The sequence below is a fragment of the Podarcis muralis genome, chromosome 4 (genome assembly GCF_964188315.1).
Source record: "Podarcis muralis chromosome 4, rPodMur119.hap1.1, whole genome shotgun sequence".
Taxonomy (NCBI): Eukaryota; Metazoa; Chordata; class Lepidosauria; order Squamata; family Lacertidae; genus Podarcis; species Podarcis muralis.
In genome coordinates, this window is record NC_135658.1 from 11,566,922 (window position 1) to 11,586,133 (window position 19,212).

The following is a 19,212-nucleotide window of genomic DNA, read 5'->3' on the forward strand; positions in this document are numbered from 1 at the left end:
GATTCCTGCACTAGATGACCCTTGGCGTCCCTTCCAACTCTGCAATTCTATGATAGCTTAGGAGAGTCGCTGCCAGTCAGTGAAGACAATACTGAGTTATATGGACCAGAGGTTTGACTCGGGATAAGCCAGCTTCCAACATTCCTGTGCTCCCAATTGCACCAGCTGAACTGAAATACCTACACAGTTTAAGTCCCCAAAATACCAGAAGCCCACCTTCACTGAAAGCAGGGCTTTCAGTGTGGCTGCCCCAGTTTTGTGGAACGCTGTCCCCATTGAGGCAGGCGCCTGCTATCTGTGCTCTTCAGAAACATTTGCAAACACACTTGCTTCGACAAGTTTTTTCCAGTTGGGTGAAAAGGAGTCTCTGCCTTGGGAGCTCACTTCGTATTGCTATCTTGCTTTCTCGTACTGTTTCCAAAACTACCGTATTTTTCGCTCTATAGGACGCACCGGACCATAGGAGGGGGAGAACCTCTAAAACAAGGTGCGTTCGGTGCGTTCAAGGTGCGTTCACCCGAAGTCTCGGGAGCCTAGTGGGAGTTCCCACTGGGCTCCGGAGGCTTTGGGTTCCTTTCGACCTGCTCTTTGGGGCTGGTGGTGAGGGGAAGCGCTGCTTTCTCCCACCGCCAGCCTCCAAACCAGGTTGGGGAGCAGCGCAGAGGTGGCACGCCGCCTTCCCGCTGCCCCCCGAGCTTGTGGGGCTGGTGGTGGGGGGAAGCGTTGCAGCCTTCCCCCCACCTTCGTACACCTTCGGAGTGCTCCGTCTCGCTGTTTTGGCTGCGGGGACAGCCTTCGTAGCCTCCGCAGGGTAGCGGAGCTAACCCCAAGCTAGAAGAGTGAGACGGAGCGCTCCGCAGTGCTCCGTCTCCCTGTTCTGGCTTTGGGTTTAGCCGCGCAGCCTGCATTCGCTCTATAGGACGCACACACATTTCCCCTTAATTTTTGGAGGGGGAAAAGTGTGTACTATAGAGCGAAAAATACAGTATTTCAGTGGTATGGCTGCACCCCGCCTTGCGACGTCTTTAGGAGTCCATCAATACATTAATCAATAACAATGCATTGGGAATTGAACCTGCTGGATACAGTCGGGGAGGAAACACAGCTTGGATAAGAGCACGTGCTCCAGGTTTTGCAAAGCTGCAACCAGGATCATACATGACCACGCACCGCTGTGATAAATGGGAGAGGTACAGGAGAATAGGCAGACTAGCACTGTTCATTTCAACAAAACACAGGCAGGAGAGATCTGGCTGGACCGCAATAACTCAAGGACCACTTCCCCTGATATGAACCAACCCAGACCCTGTGATCATGACTGGACGCCCTTCTCCATGCGCCTTCTCCATGCAATGTCTGGAAGATGGCAACACAAGAACAGGGCCTTTTCTGTGGTGGCTCCCCATTTGTGGGGTGCTTTCCCCAGGGAGGCTTGCGAGGCACCAAGCGAAAACATTCCTCTGTATCTAGGCCTTTGGCCAGTTAAACACTCTTTGGCCTATTAAACTGTGTGTGTGCCCAGAGCTATTGTTTTTGTTTGTTATTATGGTATGTATTTTTGTGTTTTCATATTGTAAACCGCCCTGTGATCCTCGGATGAAGGGCGGCAAAGAAATCTAATAAATAAATAAATAAGTAAAATAAAAAAGGCGCTTTGATAATACAGTGGAACCTCGGCTGTTGAACGTAATCCGTTCCAGAAGACCGTTTGACTTCCAAAACATTCAATAACCAATTCGCAAAGGGCTGTCAGCAATTTCAATGGTGAAAATGGAAAAACACACAGTGGAAGCCGTTTGACTTCTGAGGCGCGTTGGAAAATGGAAGCAATTCAGCTTCTGAAATGTTCGGCTTCCGAGACGCTCGAAAACTGAGGTTCTACTGTATTGTACAGGCTTAATACAATGTGTGTTTGTGTGTAAGAGAGAAAAGTTAAGAGAACATTAATCAGAAAAGGCATATTTTAAACATTGGAGGAAGAAGCACTGAGACTTCAAACCAAAAGAGATCAAGACCAGATGGCCCTCCTTTAAAGAAAAGAAATAATATTTGTGAAATATTTGAAATCGACTTTTATTGGGGGGGGGGGGGGAATCCCACAGATTTCCTAAGTAACATATTTCATAGATTCTTTTTAATGTTCCTTTCCTCTTGGCAGAACTACGAAATATTGTCTTGCATATGGGAAACAAATGCTAAGTAGGAAAGGAGAAAGCTCCCAACCACACAAAGGCTGCTAGGAAAATGTGTTCCATTTGGTGCCTGCCCTTCTAATTCGGGGCTGCCATCCGATTAAATAATATTGGGCTTTTATTTATTTATTTATTTAAGAATCTCTGTCCAACTTTGTAGCCCTAAGAGGCTTTCAAAGCAAAGGCAAAAGAAGTTGTCCGAATAGAGCTGTAATAAAACTGCAACCGACATGAACAAAATCAGAATCATAATTATCTAAAAGCAGCAACCATTGGAATAATCAGTAAAGTTCTGCCTAATAAGTCATGGCAATGAAAATTCATCATGGAGAGGGTTCCATTTTGAAATGTGGTGGGGTTTTTTTTTGGGGGGGGGTATTGGGTTGTTTTTATTTTGATTATGTATTTTGTGGTTTTATATTTTGATTTTACAGTGGTACCTCGCAAGACGAATGCCTCGCAAGACGGAAAACTCGCAAGACGAAAGGGTTTTTTGTTTTTTGAGCTGCTTCGCAAGACGATTTTCCCTATGGGCTTGCTTTGAAAGACGGAAACGTCTTGCAAGTTTGTTTCCTTTTTCTTAACACCGTTAATACAGTTGCGACTTGACTTCGAGGAGCAACTCATAGCACGCGGTGTGGTAGCCTTTTTTGAGGTTTTTAAAGACTTTGGTGATTTTTGAAGCTTTTCCAAAACTTTCCCGACACCGTGCTTCGCAAGACGAAAAAAATCACAGACGACAAAACTCGCGGAACGAATTAATTTCGTCTTGCGAGGCACCACTGTATTCTGTGAACTGCCCTGAGACCTCTGGGTATAGGGCGGTATATAAATTCAATAAATAATAATACTAATAATACTACGGAACTGAAGTGAGTCGTATCTCCTCAGAGGTGAGTCTCACTCAGTTCCATGGGACTTACTCTGAGGTAAGCGGGCACAGAATTAAGCACTGAAGAGCACAGAGAGAAATTGTAATATGTAATTGTCCAAGCACTTCCTATTTAATTCACTGATTCGAAATGAAAGCTATGGAACGCCCTCCTTTGAGGGGTCCAAATGGCTTATTTCTCTGGGCTGCATAAAAATGGAAGAGGAATTAGACCAAAGGCCTATAGAGTCTGGCATCCTCACAGTGGCCATCCAGACATCTACTGGAAGCCCAAAACCTGCACCGAAGCACAACAGTTTAAGAGTCTTAGTGTGAGGACACTGGGGTGTGTGTATGTGTGTACAAAAAACCTCACCCCTTTCTTACAAAACAGAAGCGAAGATTGCTGTGGGTTTTTTACACCAGGGGGCATACAAATAAAATGATGCGTGTGTGCAGGTGTTCTGTAACCTCTCAGCAGAGCTCTGCTGCGTCTCCGGCTCACGACAAGACCCTCCACGGAGCCTGAAGGGGACATCCTTTAGAGAAAGTCTCCTCGTGAGCCAGAGGTGCAGCGGGGCTGTGCTGAGGCCCTTTGGCCTCCTGGCTAACAGCTAATGCACGGGAAAGCCGTCCTGTCCTTCCTGCTGGAACATGTGTATCAGAGAGGCAGAGCTGAGCTGCAAGGAAGAAGGCTCCCTTTGCCTCAGTTGAGCAGCCTCAGCAAGTCTCTGGCTCGTAAGGAGACCCTCCCTAGAGCCCGAAAAGATCCTCTTCGGGCTCTGAGGAGGGTCTCCTCGCATGTGACTGGGAGCGGCCACCGAGAACACATAACACTAGTCCTGAAAGACCTACATTGGCTCCCAATATGTTTGCGAGCACAATTCAAAGTGTTGGTGCTGACCTTGAAAGCCTTAAACGGCCTCAGCCCGGTAGACCTGAAGGAGTGTCCAGCTCCGAGGGCCTTCTGGCGGTTTCCTCGCTGCAAAAAGAGAGGTTACAGGGAACTAGGCAGAGGGCCTTCTTGGTAGTGGCGCCTTCCTTGTGGAACGCCCTCCCATCAGATGTCAAGGAAATAAACAACTTTCTGACTTTTAGAAGACATCTGAAGGCAGCCCTGTTTAAGGAAGTTTTAAATGTTGGATTGTGCTTTCAATACTCTGTTGGGAGCAGCCCAGAGTGGCTGGGGAAACCCAGCCAGATGGGCGGGGTATAATTAATTAATTAATTAATTAATTAATTAATTATGCTGCTGCTAGGACTCTCCAGGGTGCTCCCCATTATACGTGATGGGGATTTTCTCACCCAGTTATTGTACCAAAAATGAAAGATAACCAGCCTCAGACAGTGGTGTTGGCACTTCAAGGTTTGTGCGAAGTCTTGGCCTCCTCAAAAAACACATTGCGGGGGGCCGAAACGGCCTCGGCCTCTAGGACTTGGTCCGCCTGTGAACGACTCCCCTCTCTCTTGTTCTGAAAACCAAAGGGGGGAAATAAGACCCACTGGCCCATGCCTGCAAATACCTTCCTCGCAGCTCTCTCCTTTGTACCCCGGGTTGCAGATGCAGGTGCCCATGATACAGGTCCCGTGGCTGTTGCAAGCGACGTCGATGCACTGGTTGGTCGGGACGTCGCATTCGGCTCCTTTCCACCCACTGTGGCACAAGCAGCGCCCTTTCATGTACTGCCCGTTGCCGCTGCATAAGACCGGGCAAGATGCTGAGAAGCAGGGAAAAGGAAACAACAAGAAAGGCAGCAGTTAAAAACTTCGTTCGCAGGTACTTTGCAGGTACTTAATGGTTTGCGTTTTATTAGCATTGCTCCTACTGATAGAAGGGACGCGGGTGGCACTATGGGTTAAACCACAGAGCCTAGGGCTTGCCAATCAGAAGGTCGGTGGTTCGAATCCCCACAATGGGGTGAGCTTCCGTTGCTCGGTCCCTGCTCCTGCCAACCTAGCAGTTCGAAAGCACGAAGTACAAGTAGATAAATAGATACCACTCTGGCGGGAAGGTAAACGGCGTTTCCGTGCGCTGCTCTGGTTTGCCAGAAGCGGCTTAGCCGTGCTGGCCACATGACCCAGAAGCTGTACGCCGGCTCCCTCGGCCAATAAAGCGAGATGAGCGCCACAACCCCAGAGTCCACCACGGCTGGAGCTAATTGGTCAGGGGTCCCTTTGCCTTTACCTACTGATAGCCATCCTTACCTGTTGGAGCACCTGCCTGTTGTTTCATGAGCAGCTGCTCTGTTCAGTTGGGACTCCAAGGGGCTAGTTATTGGGCTTTTGAGAAGTCGCGGCAGCTGTGTGGTCAGAATTATTAGCCCCCTCCCAGCCCATGCGCATCAAGGCATCTATTCCCATGCCCTATATTTTCACATCGTCTTTCCAATTAATGGCTCTTGTGGCTTCCTGAACTCAGCTGTCCCACATCTGACCTAACAACCAGCACAAACCTGGCATGAAAGGTTTTTGGGGATGTTGAATCTAGCGCCTCTGCCAAAACTCACAATGTCTATTAAGCCTGAGATGGGTTGTTATTCCATTGCATCTGCTGAGAGACCAGCTGCCTTTGGCTCTGCTCAGCTGTTCTCCAACAGCAGCTGTTCCTCAGGCTACCTGAATGGTTTCCATCCCAGCTGGTCATTCTTAATGACTGCAGTTTGCATGTTTTCCTCCTCCATCCCCACACCCTTTTCCTTTTGTGTGTGTGTGTCTGGCAACAGGGACTGTAAACCAACTCTGGGAACCTTTTTGCTGTTATGAGAATGAGCCACAGCAACCCTTGGGTTCTTTGAGAGGCCTACATGAGTGAACCTTAGCAATGCTGGGACCTCATGCAAAGAACAGACCTTGTTGTTTTGCGTGTTTCCTATGACGAGTCTCGTGCACTTTAAACTATTTTGCACTGACTTGCTTCAGCCTCGGTTTCCATGCAAAGCCTTGAGTCCCTCTTTACAGAGCATTGCAGGCTATAGTTTTTTCCCTATAGGGGAAAAACCCCACAAACCTTTTAACTAGCCACCTTTTTTGAAGGTTTGGCTTTGTGGGAACTTCAGGTAAAGAGGTTGCTTGGACTAGCCCTGGCTCCCTTCTTCAGTAATAATAATAATAATAATAATAATAATAATAATAATTTTTTATTATTATTTATACCACAACTATCTGGCAGGGCTTCCCCAGCTACTCTGGGCAGCTTCCAACAAAATATTAAAAAACAGTAATGCATCAAACATTAAAAGCTTCCCTAAACTGGGCTGCCTTCAGATGTCTTCTAAAAGTCTGGTAGTTGTTGTTCTCCTTGACATCTGATGGGAGGGCGTTCCACATCGCCACTACCGAGAAGGCCCTCTGCCTGGTTCCCTGTAACTTGGCTTCTCGCAGTGAGGGAATCGCCAGAAGGCCCTCGGAGCTGGACCTCATTGTCCAGGTAGAACGATGGGAGTGGAGACACTCCTTCAGATATACTGGACCGAGGCCGTTCAGGGCTTTCAAGGTCAGCACCAACACTTTGAATTGTGCTCGGAAATGTACATTGCACCAGGGCAGGCTCTCTAGGACAGGCATAGGCAAACTCGGCCCTCCAGATGTTTTAGGACTACAATTCCCATCATCCCTGACCACTGGTCCTGTTAGCTAGGTATGATGGGAGTTGTAGTCCCAAAACATCTGGTGGGCCGAGTTTGCCTGTGCCTGCTCTGGGATAACCTCTGAGGTTCAGGCAAGGAAAAGAAGCTGCTCAGAGGCCACCTTATGGTTGACGGGAGGACAAAAAGGGTCAGTCTAAGCTCAGCCAGCTATTGACAGAGCAGTTGCTGGAGAAACAATGGAACATAGTGATTGCTAAGCTTCTTGGACCAATTCTTTCCCCAAGGGGCAGTGCCCTTGATGGGTCATTGTTCTCACTGTTTGCTCACATGCAAAAACCAAAAGGAAGGGTGGGTGTGTTTGGTTGGGGGCAGGGAGGAGTGAGGCCTGTAGAGCCTCAGCTAGAGAAACCTAAGAGAAACCTAAAAGTATGGATAAATGTTTATAGACTAGGGGGTGGGCTCTGAATCCACCTTTGCCTGGAAGCCCCCATCCCACCTTCCACAAGATACAGTAAGGACAGTAACAAACCTACCTCGTCCACAATCGGGACCCAGGAAACCAAGAAAGCAATGGCAGGTCCCAGAGACACAGTCCCCGTTCCCGTAGCAGTTGCTGGGGCAGTTATCCACTGATTCTGCGGGAAGGAGAAACAGAGACAACAAAAGAGTGTTTGAAGGAAAAGCAAAGGACATCAGTCATGGGAGTGGAGAACATCCCTAAAAAAGGTAGCGTAATTCAAACAGCAAACTTCTAATAATAAGAGAATATATTTTGAAAACAGAAACAACAACACTTAAATCATTCTCCGCACCAGATGCATTCCTACATAAGGGTGACAGCAATTAAGTTTGGTACACTAAATGCCAACCATTGTGGATTTCTCCATACAATTCCAGAGAGAGGGGAGTTCTATGCACCCAGTTTTGCAGGAACAGCAGGATCCCTTGCATTAAAACAAACATGTGGGCACTATATGTGCCAAAACGTCCAAGCTTGTCGTAGGAACATAGGGAGCTGCCTTATAGTGAGTCAGACCACTGGTCTATTTAGCCTAGCCTAGTGTTGTCTACACCAATTGGCAGCAGCTTTCCAGAGTCCATTGGTTCAGGTCCTACCCTCCAAGGAGAAAACAAGCTTGCTCCATCCTCTATGTAACATCCCTTTAGATATTGGAAGATGGCCATCATATCTCCTCTCTAGTCTCCTCTTTTCCAGGCTAAGAACACCCAGCTGCTTCAACCGTTCCTCATCAGGCTTGGTTTCCAGACCCTTGATAATCTTATAGCAATAAATGTAATTTTATTATATAACCCCTGCCCATCTGGCTGGGCTGCCCCAGTCACATCTTGGTTCCCCTCCTCTGCACACATTTCAGCTTGATAACATCCTTCTTAAATTGTGGTGCCCAGAATTGGACACAGTATTCCATGTGTGGTCTGACCAAGGCAGAATAGCAGAATAGAGTGGAACTATTACTTCCCTTGATCTAGAAATAATAATAATTTATTATTATTTATAGCCCGTCCATCAGGCTAGGTTCCCCCAGTCACTCTGGGTGGCTTTCAACAGAGCATTAAAACAGAATAAAACTTTAAACATTAAAAACTTCCCTAAACAGGGCTGCTTTCAGATGTCTTCTAAAAGTCAGATAGTTGTTTATTTCTTTGACATCTGAAGGGAGGGCGTTCCACAGGGCGGGCGCTACTACTGAGAAGGCCCTCTGCCTAGTTCCCTGTAACCTCACTTCTTGTAGTGAGGGAACCGCCGGAAGGCCCCCGGCGCTGGACCTCAGTGTCCGGGTAGAACGATGGAGGTGGAGACGCTCCTTCAGATATACTGGACCGAGGCCGTTTAGGCCTTCAAAGGTCAGCACCAACATTTTGAATTGTGCTCGGAAACGTACTGGGAGCCAATGTAGGTCTTTCAGGACCAGTGTTATATGGTCTCAGTGGCTGCTCCCAGCTACCAGTCTAGCGTCCGCATTCTGGATTAGTTGTAGTTTCCAGGTCACCTTCAAAGGTAGCCCCACATAGAGCGCATTGCAGTAGACAAAGCGAGAGATAACTAGAGCATGCACCACTCTAACGAGACAGTCTGCAGGCAGGGAGGGTCTTAGCCTGCATACCAGGTGGAGCTGGTAGACAGCTGCCCTGGACACAGAATTAACCTGCCCCTCCATGGACAGCTGTAAGTCCAAAATGAACTCCAGGCTGCGCACCTGGTCCTTCAGAGGCACAGTTAACCCATTCAGGACCAGGGAATCCTCCACACCTGCCCGCCCCCTGTCCCCCAAGAACAGTACTTCTGTCTTGTCAGGATTCAACCACAATCTGTTAGCCGCCATCCATCCTCCAACCGCCTCCAGACACTAGACTTTGGTTGATGCAGCCTAGAATAGCATCAGCTTTTTTTTGCTGTTGCATCACACTGTGGACTCATGTTAAGCTTGTGGTCCACCAAGACCCCCAGATCCTTTTCACGTGTACTGCTAGTAAGCCAGGTGTCCCCCATCTTATATTTGTGCAGCTGGTTTCATGCCAGAGACATCCCCAGCCACCGGGGATTGGACCTGGGAGCTTCATGCAAAACAGATGCTGTCCCACTGAGTTGTAGCCCTTCCCCTTAACAGATCAACAGATTAGGATACTTGCCTAATTGTTTATTTTTTTACAGTGCATTTATTTATTTTAGCGGATTCCGACTTCGGAGGACGTCAAAGTCAATTAACAGCAAAGAATCAAAAAGCTGTATCGAAATCAGAGACATCTAGCGCAACTCCGAGAAAGACGACATCCGTAAAGCTGTGTAGTTATTTACATAATTCAAAATATCTATGTAGCAGAACTCCTGCTTCTTGCCTGAGCAGGCAGCATTAATTTATTCCATATACGATGTAATGCTTTTGCTAAATAACTCCAGAAAAACCAGAAACATACACTATTTCTTGTCTTCAAACTTCATTTTGTTTTAATGACAGCTCAAACTATTAGTGTTTACAATTTGCTTTTAATATAGGAAAAAGCACACATGGCTTATTAAACACACTTTTTTTTTTTTTTTACCCGCGAAGAGAAAATAAAGATCATTTTGATGATTTATTCGCCGGCGTTTGCATGAAGACAGGTACGGCGGTGTGTGTGGCGTTTGGCGAAATGACAAAATACCATAGTTCGTTTGAGTCTATTGTTTCTGGTTCACACTCCATGCAATGTGTGTCATATTAAAATAGGATGTAATTATATAGGAGCGGCCTTAACTTAGCTAGATCTCTCTCTCTGTGTGTGTGTGTGTGTGTGTGTGTGTGTGTGTGTGTCCCCACTGAAACAAGTTAGAAACAATGGAAGCGGTGAGGAAAAAACTCTCTTTTTAAGAGCTTGGTTCAGGTTTTTGCTGCAACTGAGCCATTTCATAAACCTCTCACAAAAATTAACCGTTGAACTATCCAATAAAAGAGGTCTTAAAAGCACAAGCCTTTCTAGATTGCGCACTGCTCACTGTGAGGCATTGGTCACTGTACTCTGACGTAAAAGATATTCGTACTGGGCCCAAACCAGTCAACAATAGAAAGTGTCCTTTCCTACTGCATCACGGTGTGGTACACTGGTTTGACATCATCTGATAGGAAGTGCCTACAGAGGGTGGTGAATACAGCACAAGATATTATGGGCTATCCCCTGAATCCGCTGGATGAAATAGCAGAAGAAGGTTGCCTCAGGAGAGTGAGGAAAAGTCTCAGGGATGATTCACACCCAGGCCAGCACTTTCTTGATCTTCTGCCCTCGGGCAGAAGATATAGAAGCATGACTAGTCACACCAACAGGGTAAAGAACAGCTTCTATCCGGGGGCCGTTAGGCTGCTGAATGAAAATATAACAACAGGGCAATTGACTTTCGGGTTTGGTGGGTCAGTAAACGAGGGGAATTAAGATGAAGAGAGCTGAGTGGGGGGTGCTCGTGTAATATCACTGTATACAAGTTGTACAAGCGACAATAAAGTACTTCAATGATGATGATTTCAAATTACTTCATCTCCAATAAAAGGAGAGGGGTACACGCTGCTCCAAAGAGAGGTCTAAACTTGTAAGAAGAACCCCGCTGGGTTAGAACAAAGACCACAAGGATCTGATTTGCCCAAGATCAAAAGGATTTGAATCCCGTTTAGAATAATAGAATAGTAGAGTTGGAAGGGGAGCCAAAGGTCATCTAGTCCAACCCCTTGCAATTCAGGAATCTCAGCTCAAGCATCCATGGCAGATGGCCGCCCAAACTCTGCTTAGAAACCTCCAAGGAAGGAGAGTCCACAACCTCCTGAGGAAGACCATTCCACTGTCGAACTGCTCTTACTAGGTCTTAATCCAGCAGTTGCTGTTTTTCTCCTTTTTAAAGGACTGTCAGCTGGATAGAGCAATGTGCATGCACACGAAAGCTTATACCAAGAACAAACTTAGTTGGTCTCTAAGGTGCAACTAGACATTTTTATTATTATTTTCTATACAGTGATCTAGACAGCATCTTAAAAAGAAAAGACATCACCTTGCCAACAAAGGTCCGTCTAGTTAAAGCTATGGTTTTCCCAGTAGTGATGTATGGAAGTGAGAGCTGGACCATAAAGAAGGCTGATCACCAAAGAATGGATGCTTTTGAATTCTGGTGCTGGAGGAGACTCTTGAGAGTCCCATGGACTGCAAGAAGATCAAACCGATCCATTCTGAAGGAAATCAGCCCTGAGTGCTCACTGGAAGGACAGATCCTGAAGCTGAGGCTCCAGTACTTTGGCCACCTCATGAGAAGAGAAGACTCCCTGGAAAAGACCCTGATGTTGGGAAAGATGGAGGGCACAAGGAGAAGGGGACGAAAGAGGACGAGATGGTTGGACAGTGTTCTTGAAGCTACAAACATGAGTCTAACCAAACTGCGGGAGGCAGTGGAAGGCAGGAGTGCCTGGCGTGCTCTGGTCCATGGGGTCACAAAGAGTCGGACACGACTAAATGACCAAACAACAACAATACAGTGATACCTCTGGTTGAGAACGGAATCCGCTCCGAAGCCCCGTTCACAACATGAGCAGAATGCAACCCGTGTCTGTGCATGCGCGGGTTGCGATTCGCCACTTCTGCACATGTGCGTGCCATCATTTTGAGCGTCTGTGCATGTGCAAGTGGAAAAACCTGGAAGTAACCCTTTCTGGTACTTCCGGATCACCACGGGACGCAACCTGAAAAGATTTAACCTGAAGCAAACGTAACAAGAGGTATGACTGTATATCGACTGCGTTGGACCAACATGGCTATCTACCTGAATCTGGAGCATTTTGAAGCACAACTTGCGCGGGGCGAACATCTAAGGGCACCACGTTGACTACTCCTGTCTCCTTAGCGGCGCACCTCTCAGGGCATCCGTTCACGGAGCTGTGGGAGCCTGTTTAGTCCCCTGCGACCCACAGTGCAGACCTCGGAGACAGCAGAGTCACGAAACACTTGCCAGTTGGCAAGCAGCAAGCCTGATATAGTGCGGCAAGCTTGTTAAAGCTGCCTTGCCCTGTCCTGCAATTACCCATGTGAATTACTTTTTCTCCGGACAAAATGCAATTATATATATTAAAGAGATGGACAAATTGGCTGGTCTCCCAATAGATCTTCCTCCTCTCCCTCCCCCACCTCGCTTTCAGATTAATTATCCACCCTCTGGCGGGCTTGGGTGGGCCAGCAGAACAGCAAATGTTGCAATATTTCTTCCTTATTTATCTACTGGGTAGCATCATGCTTAATTACTAGGGGTCTCTCTCTCTCTCTTGGGCTAGAGGCCAAGGCAATGCCTTCCCAACACCAGGCCTTATTAGAAGCTTTGCTAATGAAAATGCATGTTAAGAGTTACATATTTTATAGCCTCTGTGCTTTGCTCGTGGCTCCCCAGGCATCGAGGAATGAACAAGCCGGCGCCAAGGAGAAACCAAACCAAACAAAACCCAAGCACTGCGAATTTAGCAGGGCAGGGAGGGCAGCATAGCTGTCAACCGTCCCTTATTTGGCAGGAAACTCCCTTATCTCAGCGCCGTGTCCCGCTGCTGTCCCTTATTGATGATGTCCCTTAAATTTCCCGGGTTTCAAAGGAAGCAGCTCCTCTCCCTCCCTGCTGGCCAGGGAGGAGGGAGGCTCCAACTGTGTTGCTTGGCTGCGTTGCTCACCCAATAAGGAGTCTAAGAACGACTGGGGGGTGGAGCTTGCATGCCTTGTGCCGATCAAATCGGCCACGTTGCCTGGGGACTTGCTTTTGCTCAGCGCTTCCCAGCGGAGAGGTGACGGTGGTTTTCCTTGCTGCATCCCCTTTGCCGGGTTGCTGTGCTGTGGGAACCACCACTTGAGGCTTTGTTTGGCTGCTGGCTGGGCTTTCTGCCTTTGGCTCGGAGGGGCTCAGAAGTTGAACATACCTGTGCTGGGAAAATCCCTTATTTTGGCTGCTGATCCCTTATTTTCGAGGCTGCTGGTCCTTTATTTTAAAATCTGTAAGTTGACAGCTACGGAGGGCAGCAGCTTGCATGCAGTTAGAACCAGCAGCAACTTCCAAGGAACAGATCTCGGCTCTGCTTTGTTACTGCAGGTGAAAGGCCAGACAACCGCTTGCACCACCTGTGTCCATGTTTTTGCAACAGCAGCCGCTCCCCGTCGAAACCAACGGGCTTCTGGACTGCAGAACAGCCAAAATGGGCTCAGGGCGATAGATCAGCTGCTGTACTCCGGCTGCTTCCCTTCTTCCTGGTTTCCGTGTTGTGGTGCACAACTGGCTGGGGACACTGCAAAGGTGCGTTATTACGTGTCACCAGCCAGTAGGCGAACTTGTACCATGGGCTTTCTGGAAGCAGCGCTGGAATGAATCCTAACTCTTGCGTACCTTTGGAGGGTGAAGTCAAATTGTTGGGAGGTTGCAGCACCTGCTGTGGTTGCAGAGAGATGCCAGGCCCGTTGGCCAGCCAGCTCTGTGTTACAAAGATGTCTGCAAATGTGATATCAAGGCTGGCAGCATCAACCCTGCTGCGAGGGAATCCCTTTCTGATGACTGAAAGTGCCTACAGATATGTAATGAAGTTGCCTGTCGAGCCTCCCTGGGGAGAGCATCCCACAACCAGGGAGCCACTGCAGAGAAGGCCCCGTTTTCATGTTGCCACCGTCTGGCAACCGTAATCTAGCCTAGAGGTTACTGGAGCATACAGCATTGCTTTTGACTGTTGGTTTGGTTTGTTTTGTTTTCCCTCTTTGCTTTAAAAAATAGTATCTGTAATTCTACATATCTTGGTCTTCCTCTTGAACACTGAGAGATCCCTCTTTAGTTCCTTTGTGGGTAAGGCTGTGGTGCACCTCACCCCTTATTCCTGGGTCCATTATGCTCCCACTACTAGTGTCTGAAGCCAAGTGCCTTAAAAAGCCCCGCACCTGGAAAAAAAAAATCCCCCCTTTATTCCCCCCCCCAAAAAAACTAGGTGCGCCCTATGGGCTGGTGCGCCCTATGGGCTGAAAAATACGGTATATATACAGTGGTACCTCGGGTTAAGTACTTAATTTGTTCTGGAGGTCCGTTCTTAACCTGAAACTGTTCTTAACCTGAAGCACCACTTTAGCTAATGGGGCCTCATGCTAATATTTCTGGGTTAGCAGAGTCTGTAACCTGAAGTGTATGTAACCCGAGGTACCACTATATATATATATATATATATATGCAGGTTTTGGTGTCCTCGGGTGTCTTCCCGTGTAAAAGTTGGGGTGTCTAGGCGACATTTCGACGAGGTCTCGCTCGTCATCTTCAGGCTGGTGCTTTCGGCTTCTTGTTACTGGAACAGAGCAGGGTCTCAGTGTTTGAGTTCCTATAAATACTGTTGAGGTGTGGTGTATAGCCTCCAATGTTCTGGGCCGAGAGGAAGTTCCCAGGCTAGTGTGCCTTTTCTTCTTTTGTTCCTTAATTGTTTGAGGGATATCTTGAGTGATTTCTTGAGTGATATCCTGAGTACCACTTAGGTGGGTCATTAGGTGTGGATTAGTTGCTAAAGCCTTTGTGTCTTGACCTCTTGAACTTTGTGAAGAGTTTTTCTGAGAAGATGGCTGTACTGCATTTTGTTGTGCTCTGGCTTGGCTTCGTGTATAGGGGCGAGCTGTGGTTTTGTGGCCTGTGTAGGGATATTTATATTTGGAGGTCTCAGCACTGACTAGTTTTGCTTCCCTGCACATCTGTCACAAATCAGCTCATGCACGTATTGCCCAACATGTCCGAATGATGGAAACTCAGCTCGCCGCCACCACCCGACAGATAATGTGGCAAAACACAGTTAATACTGATTGATGAAGGCAAGGGAAGCCCAGCAAATGAATGATAATTTCTCGGGAATCACGAGGCCACGTCCTCAAAACTCTTGCTCTGTCTTATTCCTTTTCCGTACCTTCTAATGTTAGTCATTTATCACCCACATCAGTAAGCTGGTTGGTGCAGACACCCTCGCCAGGCAGAATGCTTCGTTTATGCTTCTGCAGACTCAAAGACACGGTTCTCCGAGTGTAGGCTCAAAAATGTGGGCAATTAGAAAAAGGACTTGATGCCTGTCCCAAATTTGCACACTTTGACCACTGCTGCTGTGGTGTGTTTTTTTCTGGTATTGGCTGAACTTTCTTCTTGGGCCTAAGTGCCTTTAAAGATAATGGCCATATTAAAGCAATTATTCAATAGTATAGAGCAGCGGTCAGCAAACTTTTTCAGCAGGGGGACGGTCCGCTGTCCCTCAGACCTTGTTGGGGGCCGGACTATTTTCTCTCTCTTTAAAATGAACGAATTCCTATGCCCCACAAATAACCCAGAGATGCATTTTAAATAAAAGCACACATTCTATGTGCTGTACTGTTTTTAACATTTGATTGGGAGCCGCCCAGAGTGGCTGGGGAAACTCAGCCAGATGGGCGGGGTATTAATAATAAATTATATTATTATTATTATTCTACTCGTGTAAAAACATGCTGATTCCTGGACTGTCCGTGGGCCGGATTTAGAAGGCGATTAGGCCGGATCCAGCCCCTGGGCCTTAGTTTGTTTACCCATGGTATAGAGTGTCACACCTTGATGTACATTACAGTGGTGCCTGGGGCTACATACGCTTCAGGTTACATACGCTTCAGGTTACAGACTCCACTAACCCAGAAATAGTACCTCAGGTTAAGAACTTTGCTTCAGGATGAGAACAGGAATCGCATGGCGGCGGAACGGCAGCAGCGGGAGGCCCCATTAGCTAAAGTTGTGCTTCAGGTTAAGAACAGTTTCAGGTTAAGAACGGACCTCCGGAACGAATTAAGTACGTAACCAGAGGTACCACTGTACCTCTGACCAGACCAGGACAAAACCAACAACACTGGAGCAAGAAACTGAGGCACCACTGTAGTTTAAAAATGGGCGGGGGACAAGAATATTATTGGCACAAAAATGGAAACAAGAAGAATTACCAATGAAAGAAGAATGGAGGATGAAGTCGATGGTCTACGCAGAATTAGATAAATTAACAGGAAAGATTCGAAACCGGCGGGATCAGAGATTCTTAGAAGACTGGAGTAAACATATGAACTATTTGAAAAGTAACTGTGATGAACAGATTACGCTAGTAGGACTGCAAGAAGTTTTGTAAGGTGGATTATTTGAAATATTGCAAGAAAGACTATGAAGAGAACTATTAGTTAAGGATAATTATATGTAATACAGAAAGCAAAAAATGCAGAATAAGTGATAAAAACAGAAAAGCATCAGAGGTGTTGATGAAAGTCCAAAATATTGTATAAGATGAGAAGTTGGACTGTTGGAACCGATATGTTAAAAAAATTAATAAAAATGTACCGTATTTTTCGCACCATAGGACGCACTTTCCCCCCTCCAAAAATGAAGGGGAAATGTGTGTGCGTCCTATGGTGCGAATGCAGGCTTTCGCTGAAGCCTGGAGAGTGAGAGGGGTCGGTGCGCACCGGCCCCTCTCGCTCTCCAGGCTTCGTGCAGCTCTCTGCAAGCCGTGGGAGCCCACGCCGGGCTCCCACAGCTTGCGGAGAGTTGCCTGCATGCTGAAGCCTGGGCACGCTGAGCTCAGTGCGCCCAGGCTTCGCGCAGCTATCCGCAAGGCATGGGAGCCTGGCGTGGGCTCCCACGGCTTGCGGAGAGTTGCATGTTCTGGGGTTCCCCCCCCTTTATCCCCCCCCCAAAAAACTAGGTGTGCCTTATGGGACGGTGCGTCCTATAGGGTGAAAAATATGGTATATAAAAAAAATGAAATAAAAATGGGCGGGGGACAGTTAGGGAAATTCATGGAAGAGGAGTTAGTCATGGTGACTGTATTACCTCTACTATCAGACACACTGTGCCTCTGAAAGCCATTTTCTGGGAATCACAAGCAGGAGAATGTCACTGGACTCGTGTCCCGCTTGCAGGCTTTCCATAGGCATCTGGTTTCCCGTTGTGAGAAACGAAGGCCGGAGCGGATAGGCCTTTAGTCAGATCCAGCAGGATTCGTCTTATGTTCATCAGCGAGAACATGTGCCTCAGGACCACAGAGGTGGGAAACGACACAAAGGGAATCAAAGGAGCTGAAAGGGGGCAGGCTTCGATTCAATTTCAGAAATCCTCCTAGTTAAACTGGGATTCGGGAGCGGCGTGGTGCCGGGCAGAGGAACAATGAAGGAGAAGAACCAAAGAAACCCACTCATCGCTGCTCTGAATGTCAGGCGCCTGGGGACAAGCGAAGAAAGCTCACCACTTTTTCAAGCTCTGCTTGTGAGGTTACAAAGACATCTGGCTGGCTGCTGTTGGGGGAAAGGATGCTAGACTAGTTTGGCCTTGGTCTGATCCGCCAAGTTTGATTTCCTAACGCGAAAATGTATGCTGCCCACACTTGCTTTAGACGGGGGAAGAAAGGAAAGGAAAATAGCAGGCTGTGGTTAATTCCCTTTTTTGTTTCTAGGTCTTGCCCTGCCCTCCCCAAAGTCGGGATATTTTTAAACCGATGTTTTGCTGTGCTAAAATGAAGCACTCTCTTCTCGCCAATTTGCCCCAGGGACTGAATGTTAAGTCTACTAAAGGGTTTCTGTGCATATATATATATTCTCTCCCTCTCCTCTAAACTCATACGAACACTTGCAGAAGACTAGAGGAAACAACAATTATGCAACCTTTCGAGTTCGAGTGGCAGGCTCTTTTGCTTGTAAGCAGAAAGCTGTTTTATGTTCAGTATATTACAATCTCTGCTTTTCTAGCTGGGGGCAAGGCCAGTGCTGGCTTTTGAGTTTTGCTGCAAATGATAAGTTGAAGGCCATTTTAGAAACAAGGGACAAATCACGTTCACGAGTGCGTATTAAACTTGGAAGGCCACAGAGGTGGGTGGAAACAGCGGCAGGAGCCTGGCTCCTTCAAGGATATTCCTGCTGCCTCCCCTCTTGACTTTTCAGCTTTCTTTCATTTTCTTGATTTGTCAAGCTATCAAGAAACACAAGCACGCGGTATTCAAATGAGAAAGTGAAAGCAAGAGCGAGTGTTTCCCTGTCTTCCTCCTATTGTTGTGGCCAATGAGTGCAAGCGCTCTAGGACTTTAGGACTTCTTTAAATCAGAGCTTTCCAAATTGTGCATAGCAGCACATTAGTGCATCAGCTGTAGTGTGTGAATGTGTCGTGCGAATGCCCCCTATCAGAAGGTCGGGGGTTCAAATCCCCGTGATGGGGTGAGCTCCCGTTGCTCGATCCCTACTCCTGCCAACCTAGCAGTTCGAAAGCACGTCAAAGTGCAAGTAGATGAATAGGTACCGCTCTGGCGGGTAGGTAAACGGCATTTCCGTGCGCTGCTCTGGTTTGCCAGAAGCGGCTTATTCATGCTGGCCACATGACCCGGAAGCTGTACGCCGGCTCCCTCAGCCAGTAAAGCGAGATGAGCGCCGCAACCCCAGAGTCGGCGATGACTGGACCTAATGGTCAGCGGTCCCCTTTACCCTTTTAAAATATGCTTTACATATGCCTCTGTCTGCCCTTCCGTCACAAAGAGTTAATTACTCTGCTGATTAGAGCGTGCTCCATCTTCTGAAGAGTTCTGAAGCTCCGGGACACTGTTTGATGCTGTTCCAAAGACTGGAGATCGCCCGGGTACCGGCCGTTGGGCAGAGCTAGCTGGGGGCCTGCAAATTAGCCCTGTTTCCTTGGACACATCTCAACAGTGCCGCTCCAGGTGCCGGAGCAGCTAGCTCCACCTCTGCCACTCACCCAGCTTTTGGGATTCCCATGGGTCTCCACAAATGATTTTTCCCCATGTATACAGTATCTCACCCTATTGGTTGCAGGGCTGAGAAAAAATTTCTTGAAGGCACCTTCTATCATATGTGGTGGACATGTAGGGTAGTAAAATGATTTTGGAAAATGATATATAATGAATTTTTTAAAATGTTAAAAAATAACCTTTTCTTAAAAAACCCCCCAAAGCCTTTCTTTTAGGAATTTTAGGTGCTGAAATCCCAATGGAGCAGAAAAGATGATTTATGTATGCGACCATGGTTGCTCAGATGTTATTGG

General features: G+C 47.4%; 1 protein-coding gene across 18 annotated transcripts in view; it reads right to left on the reverse strand.

The window, feature by feature from the left end:
- The window catches only part of TENM4 (teneurin transmembrane protein 4), a 625,655-nt gene that overhangs the window by 134,067 nt on the left and 472,376 nt on the right, over window positions 1-19,212 (reverse strand). For all 18 annotated transcript variants that reach the window (XM_077926940.1, XM_028725942.2, XM_077926946.1 and 15 more), the window contains 2 exons: window positions 7,184-7,285; window positions 4,587-4,781 (listed from right to left, as the gene is read on the reverse strand). In XM_077926940.1, coding sequence (XP_077783066.1) covers window positions 4,587-4,781; window positions 7,184-7,285 — 297 coding nt within the window. The remainder of the gene's footprint in view (window positions 1-4,586; window positions 4,782-7,183; window positions 7,286-19,212) is intronic.